Genomic DNA, 20451 nt, shown 5'->3' with positions numbered 1-20451 from the left:
TAATTTTTTTCTTTCATGAAAACAAGTTATTCTACTTTTTGTATTTGTTTCTCACTTTTTGATGGAGCACTTAAAACTGAACAATTTGAGTAGACAAACCAAACTGCTTGACTAAGCTAAACCATAATCTGTTTTTGAAACTTTACCTGATTGCAGTGATGGCTYCAGTTGTTTGTTTCTACTGGAGTTACTCTGCCCAGCTCCTGCTTTGCTGRCTGTGGTGTAGTAGATGCTGGGCTATTAAATGATGCTGATTGGTATCATTAGGATAATTTTGAGTGTTTCCCCAAATCAGTAATGAACAGTTCCTTTGTAAGTTTGCACATTTGCTGATGTGTGCTTGTGTCTTAGCTTTGCCTCTGACCCTGGYAGGTCCCACAAATCACACACTGATGTAGATCTGGTGTCAGATGCAGAGGAGCAATGACAGTGCTGTGTTGTTACAGTCTGAGTGTCCCCTGGCTTTGTCACCATTTCTATATGTCTTTAMTGAACATGGATAGAGAGCTTGAAACTGTGCCAGCCTCCTCTGAGCAATAATGGAAATGCCAGCTGGAAACTTGGTGTTGGAGAACTGTGTTTTGTGCAGCTGAATTACCCAGTGTGTCATCTGCCAGGCTTTCCTTCAGACTCACAGAGGGGAAAAGGGGTGAATAATTTAACTCTAGCATGTGCAAAGCCATGTAGATTTTCTGTTACATCTGTCTGCAAGGTACAAATTGCACTGTGTTGCTGAGAGTGTGGAAGGATTTGGCCATTTATTATTTCCCATCCTGTATTTCTCCTACCAAYGTTTTCTCATTCCTGTTGTGTTTCGTTGTTCATGCAATGTTTCTCCTAATTTTATCTGCAGTAAGTGATAGCTCTTCATAGCATTTCTTTCATTCACTCTRATCCTAAAACAATAAAAGCTTGTGATAAAATTTGTAAATACTTCACTATGTATTTTTAGGCTAATTACATTATCACTGAAATACATTTATTTCTTGTTCATTTGCTGCATATATTAGAGGTGCATTACCAGGATTTAGTGTCAGGTTTTTTCTGCTTTTAAGCTTCACAATTTTGTGCTGAGCTGTGATTAATATGGTCTAAAGAATTGCAATACCTAGATAAAGTGCCCTTTTTTTTTTGTCAGCTTGAGGCTCATTAGATATGTGTTGTGTCTTTTTCTGGGGTGTAAATCTGACTGTAAATCTGCCAGAAAGATGCTTCCTTTTCTTCTGCTTTAGATCTTTATCCACCAAAAACCCACTCTGAGCTGTCCTGCTGACCTCAGCTGAACCTGTTTTTCCTTTCTCTGTGCAGCTGCTGCTCGTTATGAAGAGGGGGAATCTGAGGCTGAGAGCATTACTTCCTTCATGGACACTTCTAATCCTCTTTACCAGCTTTATGACACAGTCAGAAGTTGCCGAAATAACCAGGGCCAGCTCATCTCTGAACCCTTTTTCCACTTGCCCTCCAAGAAAAAGTATCCTGATTATTATCAGCAGATTAAAACACCCATTTCATTGCAGCAGATCAGGTAAGAAAACAAAATGCAAACCATGTCTGGTGTGAAACTATTGAAGGGTTTCTTTCACTCCCAGAATCTTCTCTTGTGGTCAAGTTGTTAGTGCCTGATGCAATGTAGGCACCATCTCTCCTCCACATCTGATTGCAGCTTGTTTCAGCTCAGTCTGCATCAGTCTTTTGATCATCTTTTATACATGGCTGCTGTTGGGTTAATTTATCATTGAGTTTCATTTGTAAGTGCCTGAAAATTGCCATGTCAATAATTCTGAAGGCCAGGTGTGCAGCAGAGATGAAAGTTTTGGCAGAATTCACAATTTTTTTCTTGACCATGATGGTTTGATTACCTCTTACTGCCATTTTTTTTTAAGTTATTAGTCTTCAATGTGTATTGTAGGAAGACGGTTGCAATTACATTTCTCCTGTGTAGGTTACAATGTAACTGTGGAGAATAATTATTTTCATGATGATGTAGTTTGTCTAGACTGAAGCCAGCAGTTTACCATTTGTAAATCTGTGAGCCATGAAAGGTCCTTGAGCTGCCAGAAAGTGGCTGTCAGATTAAAGACCTGAGTGAAGTGAGCAATGTCTTTCTTTAGTGGCTCAAGATAAGGCAGTATGATGGGTATCATTAGGGTCCTGAGAGCATTAATAGGTTTTAATGGTGCTGCCCAGCCTTGGGGGTCCAGGCTTCCTGCCCAGTGCCACTCCCCAGGAGTGCCAGTCCTTCAGCTTCAGTGAGGGAGCACTGGAGCCTCCCACTGCTCATCCCTTTGTAATCCACTCTGATGCACAGGTCTGTATGTTTTATTTATACCACAATACGATCTGCCAGACTCAGTGTAATTGTTGAATAAGCAGTGTCTTTGTTAAATCAGAAACTAACAAAGCTGCTTTTTGGTTTTTTGTCTTGTCAGAAGGTGGTGTGCATATGATGGAGAACAAAAGCTGCCATTCTGGTTATCTATCCATCAGTGGCTTTAAAGTATTTTTTCTTAAGTCTTAGTACAGCTACAAGAGTGGCAAAAAAAGTGTCTTACATTCAAAAAAGCACAAAATGTACTTGATGAAAAACCTGTGAAATTGAGAAGACTCATTGACAGTTGTGAGGAAGCTTTGTGCCTGAATGTACCTAAAAGTATTGGCACAAATTATGTATAAACAGATTTGTTTGGGAGAAACTTTCCACTAAAATATCCTTGATATCAGTTACGGAACAAATATTTTACCATAGAGAGGCAGCTGCATTTCTGCTTTCTTTACAGCATAGGCAAGTTGCAWCTGGCTGTGTGAGCAGCACAGAAATTCCACACAAGTATATGAAGCACTGTAGAAAAAAGTAGCTTCACTTACTGCCTGCAAGCTTAGAAAATAAAAAAGGAACAGCCAGGCTATTTAGAAATAATGATTGAGGCTCACAGTTTAGATAGAATGTTGATAGTAGTCTTAACTTTGTGCAAATTCTGAAATTCATCTGTTTTTTCAATTACCATGCAATCTTCACTTCTTACTATACCTGCAAAGCCTTGAAGTCATGTATGTTTACATTTAATTGCTGTTTTTCTGGGAAATTGAAGCATCATGGCTTTACTGATAGTGCAAATATGTCTTTAGATATTAAAAAGTGCCACTTGTTAGAGATGGAGGTTGTTTGCACGGTATTGGGTGTTTGGTTTTCTGTGGGATTTTTTTCCTTTTTTTTTGTAGTGGTGTTTTTTGGTGTTTGGTGGTTTGGCTTTTTTTTTCTTTTTTTTTTTTTTTTATATGTTCATAAATAGAGCCTATCTTCTGCTCCCAGATGGGGATAGGAAAGTTAAGTGTCCTAGAGAAAAGCTGAAGGAGATGGAGTGAAGCCTGCCATTCCTGTTTCATTTCTCCTTGGCACTGGCATCTGGCTGCCTCAGCTGTCCTGCTAGAGTGAACTGTGAAATGTGTGGCTGTTGCAAATTTTACAGCTCATCATGTATTTCAGGGGGTTTGTGTGCACTGAATGCAGGAAAAGTCTTTAAAATAATGTGTGATCTCCAGAGGGAGTGTGTGAGTGTGTTTTGGTTTAATGAGATGTACATTTTACCTATCCCAGCATCTCAGTCACTTTGAGTGTTATGAAGCTCAGTGATTTGAGCTGAGTGTTGATCCTGAGCTGTTCCTGGATGTGGGAGGTAATCATGCTGATGGCTTTAAGTTTTCTCCTGATTTCCTCCTGACTTGCTGTTCACAGAATCCCAGAGCAGCTGAGGCTGGAAGGGAAATCATCCAGCCCAAGCCCTGGCTATGGCAGGGTCACCCAGAGCCCAGTGTCCAGGTCTGTGTCCAGTCAGGTTTKGATTATCCCCACAGATGGAGACTCCACATCCTCCCAGGACAACCACTGCCARTGTTTGACCACCCTCACAGTAAAAAGCATTTGTGTTCAGCTGAAGTTTCATGTGCTTCCATTTGTTTCCCTCATCTCTTGCCCAGTCAGTGGACMCAGCTGAGATGAGCCTGGCTGCCCCTTCATTCCCTCCCACCAGATGTTCAACACACTGGTGAGAATTCCCTGCCTCAAACAGGACAAAAGTCAGAGCAGAGAACAAGCAAATCCTATTTAGAAAGAAAGGTGTGATGCTGTCAAGGCTATGACTTTCACATGTGGTTAAAGTGCCCAGTGTGGAAGTTACTGTGCAAGCCTAACGTTGCTGGGGAAAAGTCATTCTGTAATTACAAATAATCACAGGAACAGTCAGGAAATGATGCWGGACAATGTGTTCAGTTCCCAAGTGCATAAGTGCTAGATCCTGGCAGACTTACAAGAACACTGTTCCTTAATAAATTTTACAGTGCTAACAAGTATGATCCCCAAGGCCAGTGGGTCTGGCTTTTTTGTACCAGTGGAGGAAGGCATGCCAGGGAATTCCCTGGCAGCAGCTCTCTCYTAAACATGTGTGAGAGCAGAGTGGGAGTACAGGCACTGAAATTGGTATCTTCACTGGCACACCCCAGTGTCTTGTGCTCCTGGGGTTATAGCTGAGGTTTAAAAATGTGTGGGGATCTGGTATAAAACACACTTAGCTACTTTTGAATAATTGACATGCAATTTTCTTATGAATGTGACCCTTTTTGGACAATGGTTGGTGACACAGGAATCTAAATGTTGCTTTTATGTGATGTCTTGAGGTTCTCTTGAATTTTGTGGTGAYTCTTGTTGGTTTTGGATTAGTTAATGATTTGAGTGGAACTTACRGGAAATGTCATCACCTGGCCAAGCMTATTTTGCCATAAAACTTAATAGTTTTAGCAATATGGCAATTAAAAGAGTGGAACTTAYGTTGAAGTAATGGAGACTGGTGCCTGGGCTAAAGTCTGAAAGGTTTATGGAGAACTTCTGTGTTCCTGTTTGCTTGATTTAGGAGTGAGCCAATTGGGAAGGTATTCTCTACAGAGAAAATTTTGTCTCTAGTAYTTAGAATACAACGTAAATTTTCATTTTATCAGAGATTTAGAAGTACCTTCATTCCTTTCATCACTTAATATAGCGTATTACTTGGTGAATATTGTATATTTTTAAAATACTCTGTTTGTATAACCAGTTGTATAACCTTCTGTTTGTATAACCAGTTTTGCATACCAAACTTAGAGACTACTTTCAGTGCATATTGTAAATAAGGCCTTTATAAAATCACAGGTTCAAATAAACAAGGTTCCCAATGTATTTTACAAGAAGAGTCTCATCCTGAATAGAACATTTGATCCCACTCACTCTTTGTTAGTGGGTTGTGTTTTTTCTGAAGAGGCAGGACTGGCACTTCACAATTTCTGAATAAAAGGAAATAAGTTGAATCTCCTGGTGTTTGAATTTTTTGAGTGGGAATTTTTTAGGCTAAGAATGTGTCTAATAAATGTATCTTTTGATTATATGGAGAGAGTATCTCTCTCATTATCAGTCGTCTCACATATTCTACCTAGAAGGACTGATGAGTTTCCAGTACACATTTTGGGAAGTTGAGTTCCAACTTACAGTATTCTTTTAATTAATATTCTSATTTAATTTGACCAAATTAAATGTCGTGCCAGTGTTGGTTTGGCCTTAGTGGCCTTATGAAACTGTAGCCTTAGTTTGAAACTTTTTCCTCATTTTGCAAAGGTCATTATGTTTAACGGGGTATTATTTCCAATTTTACCAGTGCTTTCAGATACAGTTAATATCACTGWCAGTTATTTTCACAGGAATTTCTCCTCATTTCTAGTATATAATTTGTGTTAYGTTGGCAGTGACTTTCTGTAGAGCCATGGGCTTGGTTAGTTTTTGCCTCCCTTTGTGAAATAAACTGATGTTTATGAACTGAGATTGGTGAGATGACTTGGTAAAAACTTATTGTGAAGCTACGCTTCATCTCTAAATCCTGAGATGTCATGATACTCTGCTGAGTTTGAGTGTAATTAAATCTGTTCAAATTACTTATGTGAATAACCTGCCTGAATAATCATCCTATTGTTTGCTGACAGAGAAGAGAATGGTAGGAGAGGAGGTTCTTCGCAGGTTAGAACAGGACAACTTTTGTGCCTGTACATTTGTCATTCCTTACATCCCTGATTGGAAGCTGACACTTTCCCAAMCATTTGGTCTAAGTGGATTTTTACTTTTGCTGCCAGGCCTTTGATGAGCACAGCTGGGAATGTAAATTGTTTGCTTAAAATCAGATGGCCTTCACCTTGTTGGATTGTGAATAAACAAATGGTGGTAGGAGCAAGCTTGGGACTAAAAGGTTTTCTTCTAGATTTATTTGGTGGTGGTGATAATGCTCCATCAAGCAGGGAAGCAGACTGGGTTAAAGGATGGTGTGTGACTGGTGAATGTGCCAGACAGGAGGGTGAGGATGGAGCTGTGAAAGGGGATGGTTGTGGTTTGCAGCTCTGATAGGSTTTGGGGTTTGTGTTGTTGCAGATTAATACTTTCTGCTGTGTGTGATGAAGTACTGGAAGGTTTAAAAAGTTGACTAGAACTTTCAGCAAGAAAACACATTAAGTTAAGCATTAACACATGTTAATTCATGTGTTTAGCATATGAAATTTTTTTTTTCCTGTTGTTATGCCTCTTGTAATTGTTTTCAGATGAATTGTGCTTTGCATGTTGCACCAGTCAGCAACCAGGTGTTTTTTAAAGWGAAGCACAAATTGGAGGGTTCAAGTGGGAGGTGCTGGGCACTTTTGGCTCTCACTGAAGATGAGTGGAATTGATGGAGGGGAGGCAGTGTTTGTGGCTGTGCAGAGCTRGCCTGGCACCCTGAGTTCAGGGCTCAGGGCACTGCAGCATTCTCAGCAGCCTGAGCTTGTGCCTCACCTGAGTATGGAAACAACACTTCAGTCTCCACAACTTTCAGAGTTACTGAAACCATKTTTAGGAGGAGATGTTTCTTTAATAAGTCTCAATTAGAGCATGTTACTAGAGAATCAAAAAATCAATCACATTTCTGTAGCTGGAGGTCTGTGAGTATTGATTTATCATGAAAATGAAGATAATAACTGTTTTCCACTGTGTAACTTGTGAAATACCTGACTGGTATTTCTTTTTTTGCAGAACCAAGCTGAAGAACCATGAATAYGAAACTTTAGATCAGTTGGAGGCTGATCTGAATTTGATGTTTGAAAATGCCAAGCGCTACAATGTTCCCAATTCTGCCATCTATAAAAGGGTGCTGAAAATGCAGCAGGTTATGCAGGTATGTGGAGAAAAATAAGCAAAAGGATATAACTTCACATGTAATTTTCTTTTTCCTAATGGATATTTATACAAAATAATTTTTAACTAGACTTGTCCTTGCAGAATTATTTTCTTGCTCATGGGGAAGTGTGGGAACGAGGAGCATCATAAGGTGRTTTTTCTTCAGCAAACCTGCTGCCWTCTGTGGTTTCTTTTGGTCACTTTATTACTTACTATGACTCCTAACCCAATTAAATTGTGAGGAAATTGATGATGTAGGGTTTTTTTAGAGTTTGCATGTAATTGGGTAATGCTAAAACCCTTCTGAATTCATTAAGTGTTCCAGCTAAGTGCTGCGGTCTGAAATGTTATTGTTTTCAAATCAGTTCCTCAAAAGTTGTTCTGACATATTAAAATAATTATACTGCTGTGTAATGCTCTTCTGGAAGTGTCCAGCAGTGAGTTTGGCTTCAGGGATTTCCTCTTTTTTCAGGCAAAAAAGAAGGAGCTTGCTAGGAGAGATGACATCGAGGATGGGGACAGTATGATTTCTTCTGCTACATCTGATACTGGAAGCTCAAAAAGGAAAAGGTATGTGCCTCTKTAATTCCTGCAGACCATTACATTGCTGCATCTCTTTCTGTTAAAGACAATATTAAGCCATAGCTTTTAGCATTTGTGTAAGGGTTTGTAATTCTGAAACATTAAGTTGATTCTAATTAATTCAAAACTATTTGCYGAGTTTTATTTCCCTGTTTTGGTCTATTAGTTGGCAGTTGTCAACAGCAGTTCAGTAAGTGAAATGGACACTGTAATTGAACTGAGTTAGGTAATTTTGTCAGTGGATTTCACGATTGTTTTGGGGGGATTTGTTTTGTTTTAGCCTGAGGAATAGATAAACTGATTATAAGAGGTTGATTACTTTGGGTCCTGTAAYATAAACCAAATTCCCAGTGATTTGGAAAATAGACTCTTTTGTGAGCATAATGATGGCTTATTGAAGRTATTCTTTACAGTGATAGCTGTTATGTGATTAATACTGGTGATGCATTTCAYTCCAACAAGGGGAAGTTTCTGCCTCATGGTATCATTCAAAACAAATGCCAGTTTCTGATAATAATACTGCAATAGTAGCAAGAGCCTGTGTGAAAATAACCCAGCATCTTTCTTTGGTGTTGCTTATGATCTTCAGCTTCCTGGATATTTATTTCTTGTTTGGTCAAAGTAACAGCACTTGTGGGGGGAGGAAGGGAATGGAAAAGGGCAAAAGSAAGGAGTCACTGAAGAACAGTCAAATAAATGCAACAATGGACACTCATTAAAAATCTGCAGAGAGAAAATATGAACTTGGGTTTAGGAGGTGGTACAGTCTAGGGATGCTGGGAAAAAGAAATGTAGAGGAAAGGAAGGGCAGACCGCAGAACCAGGTAGTCAAGAAGGAACAAATTGCAAAAATTGTTGGTTTTGTGATCTTCAGATTCAAAAAGAAGTAATAACCTAATCAAGTAAGTCAAATTGTCATTGGTGTCGTTTTAACCTCATGTTGCTTTTGATCACCTTATGCCAGACAATACTGAAATGCTTAAAAGAAAAAAACGTGTCAGGCCCTGTCATCTAAGAACAGTAAAAGAGGAAAGGGAACAAGGGATTTCCCTTTTTCATAGGCAAGGGAAGTCAGAATGATGCCTGAAGAGAAGCTGAAAATGCTTTTGATGTTGTCAGTTCAATATTTGTTACCCATTTCACATTCTGAATGATAGGAAGGCTCACAAGTGATCACAAGATCACTGCTGATCACAAGTGAGGCCCTGAGAAGAATTCTGAAATGTTGGAAAATGAAACTAATAACCCATGCAAAATTCATCCCRTTGGGAAAATAATTACCCAGAGGAAAGTTGTCTGAGTATCTCCTTTTTTGTATCAGGTGCATGACCCAAACTGAGTACCTGCTTTGGTTTTGCTTTGCCCACTGCTATTGAGCTGAGTGATAAAAAGCTGGAAACGTGTTCAAATGGGGAATTTGGCAGCGTGTCTGTGTTGTGGCACTGCTCACCTGCTAAYGTGAGCAACTAACCAACATCTGCCAGCCATGACAATAATGCAGAAAAATCAGGTTTTAACCTACAGAGGATATATTTTGACTTTTTTTGTTGTTAGTTTTCATTAGTTATTTTGCTAATCTCCAAGGGGCAAGAGGCATGGGGCATGAGACTGTGCTGAATTAGGTATATTTTAAATGTGTGAGGAAAGGATCTAGATAATGGAAAATCTGTGTTGCAGTTTGGTTTCTTAAAAGTTGTACAAGGGTGTTTTGCACATTCTGCAACTGAAGATTGGTTGTTGTTTATACAGGTCATACTATTGAAGTTATAACTACCTGAATAAATCTTAAGGAGATTGCAGATTGGAAGCCTGTTTAAAAGTGCTTTGTAGTGAATGTATTTCTGAGTGCTGCAGTATCTGAGCTAAGATTATACAACATTGACATAATTTTTCCTCTCCCTTATCTGATCTGCTTATAGGCCATGCAATATTTGTGCAGGGAGCCATGTACTATTTTGTGATAAGCCATGTCTTGGTTGTGCTGTCACATTTCTGGAGACAACCAAAACATGATGGTTGATTGTAAAGTTTGTGGGGATAGCCCATTTTCTACTTGGGTTTGCAGTTTTGGTGAGCTTTATTGACTTGTAACTTCATTTGGATTGACAGATATTTAAGCAGCTCTTTCTACTACATCCTTGATGTCCTTATTTTCTTTTGTCTGGTACTGAAGAATGTACAAAGTTACACTGAGATAAACAGCTTCTGTCTTTGATATCCTGTATTTAGTAGAGGTAGTYATGAAGGTACCAGCTGGGATTTTTACCCTGTTCACTTTGGATGTTGAACTCTTGGATTCAGATGCCTCATCCTGACTGATCTTTTTCTCTGCAGCTGGAAAGTRCTCAAGGCTTCTTTTGGCCTTGCACTTCTGAAAACAAGTTATTTGTTTCATTGTGTAGAACACTTAAGGTCAATGAGAGAGCAATCATCTCCAAGAGGCATTTCCTGTTTCTGCATCAGGCTGCTGGTTGCTGCTGTGACAGCATCTGTTGATGGCTGTCACAATTTGAAGATTCTAATGCACTGTTGGAATATAGAAATTTTTTGTGTGTTTAGGTGGTTCTGGTTGTTTCTTGACAGTAGTGGTTAATATCATTTTGATATTAGTGTTGGAAGTGTGGAAATTATTCTTTTCCTTTGTGTTCTTCTTAACCTGACAGTAAAAAGAACATACGAAAGCAGCGGATGAAGATCTTGTACAATGCAGTTCTAGAAGCTCGGGAGCCAGGCACGGGCAGGCGGCTCTGTGATCTGTTCATGGTTAAGCCATCCAAAAAGGACTATCCAGACTACTACAAAATTATCTTGGAACCAATGGACTTGAAGATGATAGAGCACAACATCCGCAATGACAAGTACGTGGCAGAAGAGGCCATGATTGAGGACATGAAGCTCATGTTCCGCAATGCCAGGCATTACAACGAGGAAGGCTCCCAGGTACTCACTGGACTCAGCAGCCACCCTTCTCTTTGCTGCTTTGCACACACACACTTCTGTTAGGATGGTTTCACTTTATTACTCACATTATTTATTATAATTGTTTACTGAACTAAACTAGAAATTCTCAGAATTCCTAGAAAATATGTCTTAGAAAGAAACTAGCTTTGTTTTCCTGGAAGTGGAGAGTGTGGGAGATCAGACTGGAAGACCTGATTTGTTTAGCTTAGCAAAATGAGTCTGAAAGGGAAATGGTTTTCATTTACAAGTATTTTGTTGGCTGTGTGTATACTGAGGTGCTTCTCAGGCAGCAAGAAGGAAGGATGATGTGAACCAGGGTAGTGATAAGAAACCTTCCTTCAGCTGTTTCTRATAAGGAACTTAATCAGCTACTGCACAAGACTTCATCACCAGGATTGGATTTGCAGACCCAGGACTGTTCTAGTCCTTTGTRCCTTGATTAATCACAAGGGATTCAGGGCTTCTTTCATGCTCAGCAGAAGGGTTTGATGAGGAAGTTGATAAGACAGCTGCACCTTGCCATTTTGAAGTCTTTGAAATAAAAATGCAGCTTAATTGGATAATTTATTCAACATTTGTAGCTCCCTGATTTATGTGGTGTCATCAGTTCTGCGTAAGTCAATTAAAAAGATGGACTTATTTTTCAAGTATACACCTTGAATAAAGTACTCAGTTTTGATTTCAGCTTTTCCAAACTAACATTTAAATGTTTTTTAGGGACTAATTCTAAACTAGTCTAAACTCAGTAAAGCTTGTTTTGGTTGGGTTTTGATTACTTTATTGATTAATAGGTGTACAATGATGCCCATATGCTGGAAAAGATCCTTAAAGAAAAAAGGAAAGAGCTGGGACCCTTGGCTGAAGATGATGATGTTGCATCCCCTAAACTAAAGCTAAGTAAGAAAACCTCGTGCTTTGCTTTTTCCCGTTTTAACACTTACAACACAATGCAGATAAACAGATCTTCTTTTCTGAATAGATGTGTTCTGCACAGTTGTTAACACTGACAAGGAAAGTAGAACTATATTTTCAAAATCTTGACAGCAATGTCATGTCTGTATTATATAACAGAATTAAGTTGTTGCATATAATGTTTTCTAAGAAAAGCAGCTTCAAGTGAAGGAAGAAAACTTGGGAATAGGTAGAATGAGTGAGATTTAGTCATGTAGTGTTATACAAGTGTTGGATGGTGCATTATGTGCTCAGTCAAGTAGAGYGCTTCTCAAACTGAGCAAAGCTCTGTTTCCCTGGTTAAATGTTTGGGATTTACATCGAGTGATAAAAAAAAAAAAGTGAACCTGGTTTGACAAGTTACTGAAACCATGAAAACCATGGAAGTGAAATGTCCCCTGTCTGTTCCTGGAGCTGTTGCCCTTACAAAGCTGCTACTCCTTGAGTCTTATGTCCCCATAATATGTGTTCAGAACTGACCAAACTGAGGATAAATTTGCACAAAAAGGCTTAAAGAAAATAACAGCACACTTTCCTCTTACAAATTAAATGTGCAGCTCTTGGRTAAGGTGCAGGTATAGAGAACTCTCAGGCAGAGTCTGTGCAGTAACAGAGATCCTGAGTTAATCAAAAAGCCAACTTGATAATCCCCTGGGAGGTCTTATTTTACAYTGTACTTGTAATAATCCTTTCTAATTTGGCATAAATGTGTCATAAACAAATCTGATAATATTTTGAATACTTAATTTTAGTGATAATAAAACCCCTGTGATGAGTGGGGTTTTAACAGCTGCAGAGAGAAATTCATGTAGAGCTGTATGACCAAAATTTTGTTAATGCTGTTAGGTAGGAAATGATGTTTTCCATGCTGAAGTCTAAGGAGGCCTTTGCTAGGTGGACCATGGAGCRACATATTCTGCATTTGCCAAGAAGAACACTAAAAAAAAATCATACAATTAYGAAAAATTAAAGMAGCTGCAGCCTGGAATTGGCTCCAYGTTGTGAGTGGTTCTTCCATAAGCGATTCTTCAGTTCGCATTAGAGATGGATGAAGAAATGTGCAACTTCTTGGCTTTGTAATTTCAGCTTCTTTTTCTTTTTGTCATCTTAGGTAGAAAAAGTGGCATTTCTCCTAAAAAATCCAAGTACATGACTCCAATGCAGCAGAAGCTGAAYGAGGTGTACGAGGCGGTGAAGAACTACACGGACAAGCGCGGCCGGCGGCTGAGTGCCATCTTCCTGCGGCTGCCGTCCCGCTCCGAGCTCCCCGACTACTACGTGACCATCAAAAAACCCGTGGACATGGAAAAGATCAGGAGCCACATGATGGCAAATAAATACCAGGATATCGACTCCATGGTGGAGGACTTTGTCATGATGTTCAATAACGCTTGCACGTATAATGARCCGGAATCTTTGATTTATAAAGATGCCTTGGTCCTGCATAAAGTTCTGCTTGAAACTCGGAGAGAAATAGAAGGAGATGAGGATTCTCATGTGCCCAATGTCACTCTGCTAATTCAAGAACTTATCCATAACCTCTTTGTGTCCGTTATGAGCCACCAGGATGATGAGGGCAGATGCTATAGTGACTCCTTAGCTGAGATTCCTGCTGTTGATCCCAACTTCCCAAATAAACCTCCTCTAACTTTTGATATTATCCGAAAAAATGTTGAAAATAATCGCTATAGAAGATTGGACTTGTTCCAGGAGAATATGTTTGAGGTACTGGAGAGGGCACGGAGAATGAACAGGTGAGACCCTTATTTTTCAGATATCCTTTATCTTGATATCCATTTGCATTTAATGTTAGACAAAGGCTGAAGTTTTTTTAAAGTCTTTGCTTTCCTTGATATGCGTGCTTGGAAAGGTAAATCTCAAAAGCTCTATCAGGTCTTCAGTGGAATGTTTGCTTTAAAATAAGTCAGTTTTGTTAATAACACCATTGTGCAAGTTTTCACAAGTTAACAGATTGTAGAGGTACAGTGACAAGTTGCCTTGGTCACAACTAGTTACCTTTGATTTTCCTGGCATTTCAGGACTGGTGTGTACAAAAATACTGGTTTGGGTAAACAATAATGCAAACTGACAGTCGAGTAACAGGTGAAGCATCACTTAATGCTTCATGGCTTCAGGTCAGCCTCTGCTGCTTTCTGTGAGTAAGCATAGGAATCTGCTGGCAGAGGGAAGCTTTTGATTGATCAAAAAGAGTAGTGATTGATAGGCGTGTTGARGTTCCTGTTTGACCCTGCACAAACTGTGTTTTTACCCTGTTGTACATGCTTTTGTACAGGACTGATTCAGAGATCTACGAGGATGCAGTGGAACTTCAGCAGTTCTTTATTAAAATTCGAGATGAACTTTGTAAAAATGGAGAGATTCTGCTGTCCCCCGCTCTCAGCTACACCACCAAGCATCTTCACAATGATGTAGAAAAGGAAAAGAAAGAAAAGCTACCCAAAGAAATAGAAGAGGATAAGCTCAAAAGGGAGGAGGAGAAGAGAGGTAACTGTGATTTTTTATTAATTTTGAATATACTTAATGAAAAATTGTACCCATGGATATGGTGCTGCAGCTTTGCCTGCTAGAATGATCTCAGTAGTCTGCTTGTTCCCCAGTCTTTTATTTTCAAGTTAGGAGAGATTCATTTTATTTTGATCCTTATCAACRAGGGCATAGGGATTTTAAGAAAGAGGTATAGGTAGATATTAAGCCTATGTGAACTCTTTAATCAGAGTACCTTGGAGTACCAATATTATCTCAAGGATATTAGAAAACAACAATTTTTTACTTTAGCTTTSTGCTGATAATAAACTGATCTTTTAGTCATTTTCTTTTTGACAAATACTGATGGTGTTGTCTATGATGATGATGCTTTTAACACTGCCAAAAACCTGGGATTTGAGTAAGCCTTTTGTGTTTGTACTTGGCCACTGGGAGTGTTAAGAGGAATGGGCTTGCACTATTTTGTAGGGCAAGAAGCCTACCCTGAAGGTCCTTTCTTTCCCAGTTCTGGCTGTTCCTGTCCTTGCTMCATTGTGGACCATATCCAGGGAATGAATACAGCTCTGCAATTGCACCTTTGCCCAGATGGGAGCAGAGCTGTTGGCAATTTTGTCCTTGAATTACCTTTCTAACATGGGTGATCTTCCCTCACAGATGTCAGCAGCAGTAAAGTCTGCTCACTCGAGGCTCAGAGTGAGGCACTGACATCAGCAATCTTGGCTAATGTGGAAATGTGACATTACTAACATCTGGTTTTCCCTTCTTGAAATAAGAAGCTGAAAAGAGTGAAGATTCCTCTGGATCAGCTGGGCTGTCAAGTTTGCATCGGACCTACAGCCAGGACTGCAGCTTCAAGAACAGCATGTACCATGTGGGAGATTATGTGTATGTGGAGCCTGCAGAAGCCAACTTGCAGCCTCACATCGTCTGCATTGAGAGGCTGTGGGAAGATTCAGCTGGTAAGGATGYCTTTGCTGCAGGAAAACAGTAGGGTGAAACTTTTTAGTGCTATTTTAAGCTTCCAATTTGATTTTTTTTTCCTGGGTAGATGTTCCTTATGTTATTTGTAGAACTGTGTGGACCAGTGAGTATTTTTCTTGTTTCGGAGTTGCTTTTTTTTTTTGCACATGGTTCATTTCTGCCTACCCTCAAATTGTAAGCCTTGCAGGGATTGGATCTGAGTGGGATGGACTCCTTGTAATTTAGGTGCAGAAGAACCCTGTTTTTCTGTGCTTAGAAGTCTGAATCAAAGTTGGGCACAGGTTTCCTTTGATTTAGAAGAATAGTATATATTTGTAACTTCTTTATAAATCATTGTTATCAATTTGAGTTTGTCACCACATAATTTGTCGCAGCATAAAATGAAAGAAATAGTTCTTTAAAAACTTAAGAGCAGTTACCTAAGATTCTTTAAATATAATCAGGTTAGTTGTATGGACTTTGAAGCCATTTCAAGTCCTGACAGTTAAGATCTATAAATAAGAATGAATTTCTACTTTCTTTTGTTCAGTCAGGTTTTACTGGAGAAGTAACAATTGGCAGGTTGCTTTTAAACAACCTTGTTTCTCTTTCCTGAAAAGTTTAACAAATATTGCTCTGTTTAAAAGCAGATTGCTCTCAGTATAAATGACTACATAGCTATTTTATTAATCAGTCAATCTATAATTGTTCTTACTTGGCTTATGCACTACASAATGTAATTTTACAATTTTTTTTCTTTGTATCTCCCTTCTCTTTTTTTTTTCTTTTTGTTGTTTTCTTTTTTAAAGGAGAGAAATGGCTCTATGGCTGCTGGTTTTATCGACCAAATGAAACGTTTCATCTTGCAACACGAAAATTCCTGGAGAAAGAAGTTTTCAAAAGTGATTATTACAATAAAGTTCCTGTTAGCAAAATTTTAGGCAAATGTGTGGTCATGTTTGTCAAGGTGAGAGGCTATTTGGACTAATTTATAAAGCAAATAATATGTTTTCTGCTATTTTCTTGTAGAGCTGTAGGCAATGTCTCTGACATAGAGACATTCTGTAATAACTAAATAAAATAGGCCTTGCTTCTGTGGGCTGTTTGTATTTTCCTTTGCTTCCTGGCATGTAATTCACCCAGTTCACCCTGTGCTGGTTGCTTTGTGTTTATGATCACCCCAGGYTTGGTGAATATATCCTCTTTCCAAGTCAGAAATCATGTAAAGGTGGTTTCAGGCTGCAGATCTTGTTCTTGTTAATACACTGGTTTGGTAAATGAATAAAACCTAACTCTACTCACATGCCAGCCTATAGTGAATTTAGCTCCTTCTCCCAGGGTGAGATTTCTTGTGGTTTGCTGTTATTCTTCATCCAAGTGAAACTTGGATATCAAATTGGAAGAAAAGAATTCAGCAGAAAGGCTTCTGACAGAAGCATAGAAAAAACTGAAATCATGAAAGGGAGTTCACTGTATGTCTGTGGGGTGTGGGTGTTGCTGAAATATTTAATATTTTTTCTTCAATCCACAGGAATATTTTAAATTGTGTCCTGAAAACTTCAGAGATGAGGATGTGTATGTCTGCGAGTCGCGCTATTCTGCAAAGACGAAGTCCTTTAAGAAGATTAARCTGTGGACTATGCCTGTGAGCTCTGTCAGATTTGTCCCACGAGATGTGCCCCTGCCCGTGGTCAGAGTCGCTTCTGTGTTTGCCAACACAGACAAAGTAGATGAGGAGAAACACAGTGAAACACTGGAGGACAGTAAGGTGGGAGAAAGTATCCTTCATCTTGAAAAGGTATGCAAGGGGAACATGATTATATTTGACAGATAAAGAATGACAAAATATTAGCCCTCATAGCTTGGGTTTCACCACATCCAAACACAACAAAATAAACACAATATTCCTGTTTTGGTATTATAGCCTTTGTAAATAAACATAAACAAAATATAAATAGACATAACAGATAATAATAAACTGTGTAAATATTTGTTACAAGCTTCTTTTTTGTGATCACCTGAAGGGGTTGGTTGGATTTTTTACTTCAGAAAATTACACTTTTACCGTAAAGCTTGCCTTAAGCYTAAGGAACTAGTAGAACTAAAAGTCTAGTTCATGGCAGTGCTGAAATGTTTTATTGTGCAGCATTTCAGTAAAACAGTCAGTAGCTAGGCAGCAGTAACCAATATATGATATTCTGTTGTTTGTGACCTGTTTGTGGTTGATAACTAAGTGCTTGATTGCCAAAATGTTTAAGAATATTTCTGTTTAATACTGAGTAAAATTTATTTTATTACTGAAGTTTATTTATTGTACCTAGAGTAAGAAAATAAATGTAAGTAAATGTATTAAAATAAAATTAATTAGTTTTACCTCAAATAAATTTGGAGCCATTAAAAATAAGCGAATCATGAAACATTATAAATAATTAAAAAAAATTAAAATTCCACTTTGCATTGGGTTCTCTAACAGAACCTGAGAACACAGTACCCAGCACACTCATTGTCAGTTTTTATCAGATACCTAGTGTGTATTCATGTAYTTATTCACATCATGACGAAAGATGAAATTAATTCTTCTGAGAGAGTGAAAACTCTTAGGGTCTTTTCCTTCCCCACCTTGGGAGACAGCCTGTGTTTCATGGGCTTTCTGAAATCCCAGGCTGAAAGATTAAATGAGGAACAATTTGAGTTTTTACTAAAAACTAAGAATTTAAACAGGGAAAATGGTATGAATATGCAAGCAATACATGGAGTGTTCACATTATTGTATGAGAGAGTTGAATAATTATATTTCTGTGTATGTCAGCTTGGCCATTTATTCAGGTCTTTCTTCCTAAGCACATTGCTGTGATTTAAACCAGAAAAGCTGACAAGGCTTGGTTTGGCCAGTTCACTTTGAAGCAGTAGAACAAAAARGGATCTGTAAATTACTATTCTGGCAAAATTAGAGCTTTGTGAAATAGGAAAGCTTGTGACAGGTAGGGAGGGCATTTTKGCTTTGCGATTTTAATTTAGGAACCTTTTGCACATACATCTCTGCTTAGTGCTTCCCCCTACTATTGTTAGCACAAAGGCAGCACAAAACCTTTTACTAGTACCTGGCATCTTTTTATTTCTGTGCTTGGTTTTCYTCCTTCCTCAAGTTTCTAAATGCTGCTTCTTCTGCAGGACAAAGAAGATGTTCCAGTAGAAATGTCCAATGGAGAACCTGGTTGCCATTACTTTGAACAGCTCTGCTACAATGACATGTGGCTGAAGGTTGGGGACTGTGTGTTCATCAAATCACACGGGCTGGTGCGGCCTCGAGTGGGAAGGTAGGGGCAGCTTCTTTATCTGCAGTTTGTGGCTGTAAAAATAACTTGGACAAAGGAGGGGCTGGTTACAAAGAGGTATAAAAGAGGATGGGAAAAATGTGAGTGAAGTGACAYAAGCTCTTGATAGACTGAGGTGGAGGTTTAGCTGCCTAATAAAAACCTGGTACAGTTRTACACTTGGAATAGGCTGTTCTTCTGTACTCATTTTCCACTGATGGTCTTCCTGAATGTCCTGCTGCCTCTTTTGGGAGAAATGGCCTTTCATTTATGTAATTTGGTTTCTTTGCAGAATTGAGAAGATGTGGGTGCGAGATGGAGCTGCATATTTCTTTGGTCCAATCTTTATACATCCTGAGGAAACTGAACATGAGCCAACTAAAATGTTCTACAAGAAAGAGGTGTTTTTGAGTAACTTGGAGGAGACCTGTCCCATGACTTGCATTTTGGGTAAGTGTTAACAGCTTTAAATCCAATTGACATTCTCCTTTTTTTTCTACACAATCTGAAGTGATTGATAGATATGTGCAGGCTTGATTCCAAGTATGTTTTTTTCATATTGAGGGAGGGATAAGAGATTATTCTGTGGATTTCTAATATGCATTCCTACCTGTGGAGACCTGTGGGGAGAATTTTCACTATAAGGAAGCTTTTTTACAATAAGGGAATTACACGTGTGATATGAAAGTGAACAATTTTGCAGCCAGAGAACAGAAAACTCCATTATTCTTGCTTATTAATGTAATTACTCCAGTACATATGACCTGGAAAGTTGAAAGGTGGAACAGAGGTTGAAATTTGATGTGTTGCGGAAGATGATGGCTGTGTAGTTTGTTCTGGAGTTCTGATGCTGTGATAAATACAGTAACTGACAGTGATCATGGGGGTTTGTTATTTTGTGGGTTCTCTAGTTCTTTWAAAAAAATCCAAAAGCTGCATTAAGTTGCTGTAGGTTTCTCATGAGTGGCATTAGTTGATTGGAATGTCAATTGATGTCTTTTCCATAGTTGCGCCAAATACCAGGAATCTTCCAGATTACAAAACAGGCAAAAGAATGGACTTTCCACACTTCTAACAAAAATTCTGCAGGTGTGGCTGCCTTCTTACCCTGCTCTTTCATTTCTGCAGGAAAGTGTGTCGTTCTGTCATTCAAAGACTTCCTCTCCTGCAGACCAACAGAAATCTCCGAAAACGATGTTTTTCTTTGCGAGAGCCGCTACAACGAAAGTGACAAACAGATGAAGAAATTCAAAGGGCTGAAGAGATTTTCACTGTCTGCGAAAGTTGTAGATGATGAAATATATTATTTTAGGTAAAAATAGTGAGGGGAATGAGGGGGTCACCTGAGTGCTCTTCTGGAGTGTGGTGGACTGGCAGCTAAGCCCTCACCCAGCCTCTTGGTCATTACCCCACATTGAAATAGGGAAGAGAATCTGAAGGGGAAAAAGAACAGAGCTCCTGGATCACATTAAAGACAGTTAGAAAAGTGAACCAAAGCTATGAATAAAGCAAAGTAAGGAATTAATTCCCGATTTTCCATTGGCAGGCAGATGTTCGGTTGTTTCCTGGAAAGCCTTGGCACATGTCATGGTTACTTGGAAATGCCATGCCCCTGAATGTGCCCCTGTCTTCCTCCTCCCCCCAGCTTCCACTGCTGAGCACCGTGTTACACAGTTTGGAGTATCCCCTTGGTTAGTTTGGCTTAGCTGTCCTGGTTGTTTCCCCTCCCAAATCCTGCTGGGCACAGAGTGGGGAAAAGGAAGAGTCTTGATGATGTTCCAATGCTGTTCAGCACTAATTACAACATGATGTGTTATCCACACTGCTGTCTCACAGATCCAAAACACGGCACCACTCTGCTGCTGTGCAAGAATTAAACCTATCCCAGCCTGACCCATCCACAGAAGTCCGAGGTGTRATTCAGCTCACCACACTCTTGGGAAGAAGCCCTGATAACATCAG

The 20451-nt window shown here is 39.1% G+C and overlaps 1 protein-coding gene across 3 annotated transcripts in view; it reads left to right on the top strand.

The window, feature by feature from the left end:
• Positions 1-20451, top strand: part of PBRM1 (polybromo 1) — a 50825-nt gene that overhangs the window by 13243 nt on the left and 17131 nt on the right. For all 3 annotated transcript variants that reach the window (XM_057374827.1, XM_057374826.1, XM_057374828.1), the window contains exons 10-22: positions 1309-1525; positions 7073-7214; positions 7689-7786; positions 10462-10738; positions 11551-11656; positions 12822-13464; positions 14004-14215; positions 14989-15174; positions 15985-16142; positions 16707-16973; positions 18347-18492; positions 18782-18939; positions 19618-19801. In XM_057374827.1, the coding sequence (XP_057230810.1) occupies positions 1309-1525; positions 7073-7214; positions 7689-7786; positions 10462-10738; positions 11551-11656; positions 12822-13464; positions 14004-14215; positions 14989-15174; positions 15985-16142; positions 16707-16973; positions 18347-18492; positions 18782-18939; positions 19618-19801 (2794 nt within the window). The remainder of the gene's footprint in view (positions 1-1308; positions 1526-7072; positions 7215-7688; positions 7787-10461; positions 10739-11550; positions 11657-12821; positions 13465-14003; positions 14216-14988; positions 15175-15984; positions 16143-16706; positions 16974-18346; positions 18493-18781; positions 18940-19617; positions 19802-20451) is intronic.

Source organism: Malurus melanocephalus, unplaced genomic scaffold (genome assembly GCF_030028575.1).
Source record: "Malurus melanocephalus ecotype Western Australia unplaced genomic scaffold, MMel_1.1 scaffold_233, whole genome shotgun sequence".
NCBI lineage: Eukaryota > Metazoa > Chordata > Aves > Passeriformes > Maluridae > Malurus > Malurus melanocephalus.
This window is presented reverse-complemented; position numbering and strand designations above follow the sequence as displayed.